General features: G+C 31.7%; 1 protein-coding gene across 1 annotated transcript; it reads left to right on the forward strand.

Moving 5' to 3' along the window:
- The first annotated feature begins 1,388 nt into the window (after positions 1-1,388).
- On the forward strand, positions 1,389-6,603 carry LOC104901965 (probable glycosyltransferase At5g20260). Its single transcript, XM_010689599.4, has 4 exons — positions 1,389-1,760; positions 1,878-2,068; positions 3,888-4,251; positions 5,315-6,603. Exons 1-4 carry the CDS (start codon positions 1,560-1,562, stop codon positions 5,966-5,968), a joined length of 1,410 nt encoding a protein of 469 aa, XP_010687901.2. The 5' UTR covers positions 1,389-1,559; the 3' UTR covers positions 5,969-6,603.
- The last annotated feature ends 273 nt before the right edge of the window (positions 6,604-6,876 follow it).

Here is a 6,876-nt window from a genome sequence, read left to right on the forward strand (position 1 = left end):
ACATGCATGACTATATTTTCCTTTATATATAAATTAAAAGCAACAATTAAAATAAGTGTTGGTGCAAATTCAGTTGGATGACTTTGCAAACAAGTCAATGCACACTCAATGGTTAGATACTGAATGTCACGGGAGTCTTAGTAGTCCCTGGGGGTTACCGGTTTTAATTTGATAAAACCTTGCTAACGTACTTTATTATAGCCTAATGTAAATAAACTATAACGCCTAATAAATTCAGGCGACATATATTAAATAAGATGATTAATGCAATAATTAATCTATTAATTAAAGCTGAATATTCCCGCTTACATCACAAACTTCTAGAAACATTTTATAACATACATAAAGATTGACCAGGCGGGACAATTAAAGGACAAACATGAAGATGAATACCTCCATGGATTTCGACTCAAATTGGAGATTGAACTAACTTGGTAACTCACCATGCTTTAATTCTAGGCTAAAGGCTAACTATGACCCCAGAAGGGGGTTGGCTAATCTAGGTAAAGATATGCTAGAGAAAAGTGAATTGGACGTTTGTTGTGTATATATGTGTTTGTTGTTTTGCTCTGATGTTTCTTCTTGTATTTATACTACGAAGACATGTATAACTTCCTTGCTCCTTGGAGGGAAGTGATTTGAATCATAAATGATTCAAATCAAACCTGCCATTTTCTAATCACGTTCCATTACCCACATTCTGGCATGCTCTCATAATCAGGTTAACTTCCAGCCACGTCATCATGTTTCGCGTTGCTTGACTTTCAACCATTATCTCTTGATTATTGCTGATAATTGGGCTTTCTTCCATGGATCGTTGTCTGTTGACTTTTGTTGACTATTTCTCGTGGGCTTCTTGATATAATTGGGCCTACATTTACATGATCATTAAACCCTTTAGGGCTTGATTCAATGAATCATGATAAATGTTAGCTATGATGTAAAAATGATAGTAACAATAAGATATATATATAATGTCAAAGTACAAAATGTATATGTTGAAATGAAACGGAGAAAGTATTTCACAACTACTATAAATAGTAATCAAAACTACACATCTCTTCACTAAATCACTATTTACCATTAAAACTACACATCTCTTCTCATTGCTCACATAAAAGAATCTTCTCACATAAACGTGATTCTATACATATTCATAATCTGAAGTCAAATAAATAAATATTGTTACAATTCAAAAGAAACGGATCCTAAACTTCTTGCACATCCCATTCGTAAAAGGTAAAATGCTCTTATATCTATGTAGTTTTTATAAATTAAAACTACATAATGCATGGCCGCACCCTATTAAAGTCCTCTATGTGTACGCCTTGACTTTCATTTTGTAATACTTAAGGTGCAGGCAAACATGTAACAATGTAAACATGAAATACATTTTTTATTACTTCTACTTGTTAATACAAAATATATATTTGCGTTGGAAAATCCAAACAATATATATATAGTATATACTACATAAATTCGAATATATTTATGTTCATTAAATTAAGCTCACTATATCTCTTAAGTAGGAGAAGAGATAGAAGAGCCCCTAAGAATCCATGGCTAAAACACCCACAAAATTCTTGCTAATTTTCCCTACTTCTCTTATTTTAATCTTCTTCTATTTATCTTTTTTCCCTCAAAAACATCATCTTAACATCAGTTTTCTTTCTAAGCTACTTTTGCCACCTCCATCTAATCCTCTTGTTAACGTTACTAATCATACACATAATGACATTTCAACTGTTACCATGATAGTAGTAAGTTCTGAAAAAACGCAAACTATTTACTTTAAGTTTATCATTGTGCTAATTTATATAGTTATGTTTGATTTCTTCTATATATTAATCTAATAACTTTCTATTGTACATGTATAGAAGGAAGAAGAAAAAGAAAAGAAGAAGAAAATGAACATAAGCAAGAGTAGTTTCAATAAGCTTGAAGATGGATTGGCTCGAGCTCGAGTCGCGATCCGAGAAGCTGCCCGGAGCCGGAGTTATGAGCCGGAGGAAGAGGAAGATTTCCTTCCTAGAGGTCTAGTTTACCGGAATCCATATGCTTTTCAACAGTAAGTATCTTCTAATTCTTTTTTTTACATATATAAAATCTTGCATTGTATTATGTCAGTCTTACTCCTTGGTCGTTGATTGTAAAAAAATAATATACTACTACATGTGACACTAAACTATTGTTTGTTGATGTTGAAGATTAAAAGTTAAAACCTAAAGTTTGAGTTGTAAATTTGATTAAGGGAACTTCGTACTTTTTCAGTTAAAAAATAAGTGAAATATTCTTTTCTTTTATGTTAGAGCTTTTTGAGAAAGTATTTTACTTATTTTAGAACGAAAGAAGTATATTTTTAAAGCTTTGATACAACTCGACCTATATTCTGCTGGATTTTAAATTGAGAAGTAGTATAGTATAATATTGATGCGACAAATTCTAAATCTAAGTCATCTAATTATAATACAATATTCAATGCCTTAACTAGCCAGTAAACAAGCTTCTTTTTTAGCGATCCAAGAATAATGGAAAAAAGAGAGGTGGGAGTATAAAAACCTCGTTATATATGAATATATTTCGTTGTATATAATTTTACACTTAGTTGAAGGTGTCATTGTAAGTTGCAAACCACATGGTCGTCCAATTCAAGTGGCACAAGATCCTATTGGACTTAAAGACAGTTTGAATAAAGTTATGTATAATAGTGAAGTGATTTGCAAGAAAATTTTGTGTAATTATTATAGGGGTACGTGTTGCACTCAGTTATGAATAATAGTGAAGTAATTAGCAAGAAAATTGTGTAATTATTCTAGGGGTCGATGCTGTACGTGATGCACATGTATGTGCACTCGTATGCATGCATTTAACATGTAGGTATGGATTATCCCGTGCACGTTACAATTCTCTACTTCATATTGTTGATTGTGACAAGATTAGCATGCAAGATGAGAAGACTGTGGTAGAGTATAGTAGAATATAAAACTATTTATGAGATATAATTTTAACCATTAACTTAAATCTTTGGTTGATTAGTCCATTAATTTGACACAGTATTAGAGTCAATGTGATATAAAGATCATAGCAGGTTCAATTCTCATCCACCCCTCATTTCTAAGGGGAATGACAGAATATATATAAAACAAATCCTGAAGCTTCAACCATATCATCAGTTTAAACTTATAATAATGGTTGAGTTGATCCTAGAAGAACTAATTTAGCAAATGATTAAAAAAATGTATAGAGTTGTGGTATTTTTTTTCCAACAAGTCTTGGTTAATATTATATTACACGTCGCATATGAAAATCATAATTATGTTCAATACCATTGATTTATATGGAAGTTTATTAAAGCAAAAAAAAGATTTATGCTATTAGTGATTGTATTGTGTCGGTTAAGAAACTAGTCAAAAGAGTGATGTGTTTATGGTGAGAGTCAAATCCCGAGTTAGATTATAATCCCGAGTCTTGTCACTGCTAGTCCTGCAAAACAAGGAAAATTGGCCCGGGGATGTTCCCGAGAAAGCCCCTCCGACGCTCAAGTCAGTGATAGGCTAGAGAGAAAGTAAGTAAGTCTAGAGAAAGATGTTCTGGTTTAGTTAGGTGAGAATTGAATACCTGTTCATTGATGAGACTGTTGGTATTTATAGTGTTGGGAACCCTCCAGACAGGAAATCCTTTTGAGAAGCATCCCAATACCTAGAAAAGTTGTAACCTTTTTATGATAAAGCTTTTTACTTATGAAAATCTGATGAACCTTTTTAGTGCCTAGGACACAGGCCTCAGAAGAGGTGTCTTTTGATATTTATTGAGCTTAGCCATACGTCCAAACATGTATTAATATTGATCATATCATATTATGATTGTATTTTATTAAACAAAATCAGGAGCCACAAAGAGATGGTAAAAAGATTCAAGATATGGACTTACAAGGAAGGGGAACCACCTTTGGTGCACCAAGGACCAATGAGCTACTTTTATGGCATCGAAGGGCATTTCATTCAAGAAATGGAGGATGGGGAGATGAGCTCAATGAGCAAGTTTATAGCTAGTAACCCTAATGAGGCGCATGTCTTCTTTCTACCCTTTAGTATCGTTAATATGAGGACAGCTTTTTACAAGCCCCTCGATTATGATCGTGCACCTATCAATAATGTGGTGTTAGACTATATTAATGTGGTGGCTATGAAGTATCCTTATTGGAATAGAAGTCTTGGGGCTGATCATTTCATGCTCTCCTGCCATGATTGGGTAAGTTCTATGTAAGTAGTTCATTTATTGCATGCATGCATGCATTGTCAAGTTTACAATATCGTACTCCCTCTATTTTATAAGTTAGAAGAAAATTGTAAAATGCGCAAATTCTATAATAGAGAAGAAATTAAAATTGAAAGATTTTTTTTTTCCTAATGAGGTACAAGATAGTGTAGAATATAGAAGAAATTGGAATTAGAAGTTTTTTTTTCCAATGGGCTACAACTGTATAAGAGAGTGTAGAAAAAGTGTGTTTATATCGGGCCTTTTGTTGGAGTAGAAATAAAGGAAAAGTGAATAGAATTTGATAATATGGATTTTAGGATATATGAGGAAATTGAGTAAAACTTTGAAAATGAAAGGAGTTTTATTATTACAGTGTAATTAATTCTGAGATCATTATCTTTAACTTTTTTAAATTTATTAATAACACAAAACTAGATTTGATTTACTAATTATTTATGCTAGACTTATTTTTGTTCAATTGAAATATTGAATACATCTTCCTTGAAACTTACTTATACAAATAATTAGTTGAAATGATCATTGTCATAAATAATGCCGCCGTTTTAAAAAAAAAAAAAAAAAACTTCATGTATGGAATCATTTTGCATTATATAAATACTTTATGTCGTTAATTTTCTTCTAGTAAATTCTTCAAATTCCTAAGAAAATATGGCTTTTGGATGTGTCTAATTTTCGATATTAGGTGAAAATAATTTTTTTGCACATTATTCTCCTTAATATATAAAAACCCTTCTCGATATAACATCCATTAGTTTTTTATATTAAAAAATCAATCTTGATTAGTAAAATTCAATGTTGAATCACTATTTAGCAGGACTACTAGGACTTGGGTCTCTTTCTTGAGCAGCGCATCAAGTTCATGTATCGTTACCAATTAACCAATTTCTAAATGTTGAGGTAGATCCTAAAGAGATACCGCTTCCTGCTGCGCTATGTGACAACCTTATCATTAATCTTTCTCTCTTCATATCTCATAGTATACTTCTAATTTCCCGTTAATACAATAATTATTGTTGATGTTTATTTATTTTAGGCACCAGAAATATCCTTTGCCAACCCAAAATTGCTCAAGAATCTTATAAGAGCACTTTGTAATGCCAATACATCCGAGGGATTTCTACCAATGAGGGATGTTCCAATCCCAGAGATTAACGTTCCAGCTAGACAATTAAACCAACCAAACTTGGGTTTACCAATAATTAAGCGTCAAATCTTTGCATTTTTTGCTGGTGGAAATCATGGTTATGTTAGAAAGTTTTTATTTCAACAATGGAAAGAAGATGAAGAAATTCAACTTTATGAACAACTTCCCAAGAATCAAAATTACTTTGAAATGTTGGGTAAAAGTAAATTTTGCTTATGCCCTAGTGGTCATGAAGTAGCAAGTTCAAGAATTGTTGAAGCTATTCAAGCAGATTGTGTACCAGTTATTATCAAAGATAATTATTCATTTCCATTTAGTGATGTTCTTGATTGGACTAGATTTTCAATTTTTGTTCCTGTGAAAAAAATTCCTGAGATTAAGATCATCTTAAAAGGAATTTCTTCAAGAGAGTATATGGAGTTGAGAGATGGAGTAAAGAGTGTTAAGTGGCATTTTACAATTAATAGACCTTCTAAACCATTTGATTTAATTCATATGGTGTTACATTCTGTATGGTTACGAAGGCTTAATATAAGATTGTAGTATTAGTAATTTCCAGAATTGTTTGTCATATTATATAATATATATAGAGAATATCTCTTGTAACCATAGTAAATTGTATGTTTTTTTGGATGCAAATAGTAAATTGTGTGTAGTACAACTAAATTCTTATTAAGCGTTGTAAATTGTATATGATTATATTGTCTTATTCGAGAGTTACTGCCTAAAATTTAATTTTTTTTAATATTGTTTTGTTCATATTCGAGTAAAATTAAATGAGTTAGTCTTTTATTTCTAGGGAGACATTATGTGATAAAAGCAGTGTTTGTACGTGATATATTTCGCTTAAAACTATAAAATTTTAAGATGATGTCTGACTTCGATTGTTAGAATCGACAATATAATCAATAATATATTCGCGAGCAATAATAACAAAGAAATAACATAAGAAACAACAAAAGGATTACACAATAAGATTTAATATGAAAATCCGAGAACAGAAAAAAAAAAAAAAAAAAAAAACCACTTAACAAAGTATTAGGACTTTCAAAGATGAATATGCTATGGTGACTTTCAAGTGGGGACTAATGAACACACACTTGACAATGTAGTTCCACCCCTAGGATTTGAATGGGCTAGTTCGAAGCTAGTTGTTGGTTAGCATCTCGAGTATTCTCAACCCCAAGCTCGCCCACTAGGTTGATAGGAAAGTGTTGATACCAAAGAGAACGCTAGTAATTTCAATAGTTGGAGAGAAATTGTTACCAAAGTACTGTCAAGCTGGTAACAAAGTACAATTTTGGTATCAACTTTGACTTTTTTAATTATTATTTTTGGGTAAGATGAATAACTTTTAGATTATCGTCTAAAGTTCAACCAAAGACCTAGGCACTTGAAAGGAGGGGGAGTCGTAAGGGAAATTCTCCTCCAATTCCCCTTCACTTAATGGG

This window comes from Beta vulgaris, chromosome 8 (genome assembly GCF_026745355.1).
Source record: "Beta vulgaris subsp. vulgaris cultivar EL10 chromosome 8, EL10.2, whole genome shotgun sequence".
Classification (NCBI taxonomy): domain Eukaryota; kingdom Viridiplantae; phylum Streptophyta; class Magnoliopsida; order Caryophyllales; family Amaranthaceae; genus Beta; species Beta vulgaris.

Bases quoted from the DNA above. Each gene is read 5' to 3' on its own strand.
- LOC104901965 (XM_010689599.4), top strand. From the start codon at position 1,560: ATGGCTAAAACACCCACAAAATTCTTGCTAATTTTCCCTACTTCTCTT. The intron at 1,761-1,877 runs GTAAGTTCTGAA...GTACATGTATAG, and splicing joins CAACTGTTACCATGATAGTA to AAGGAAGAAGAAAAAGAAAA. The intron at 4,252-5,314 runs GTAAGTTCTATG...TATTTATTTTAG, and splicing joins TGCTCTCCTGCCATGATTGG to GCACCAGAAATATCCTTTGC.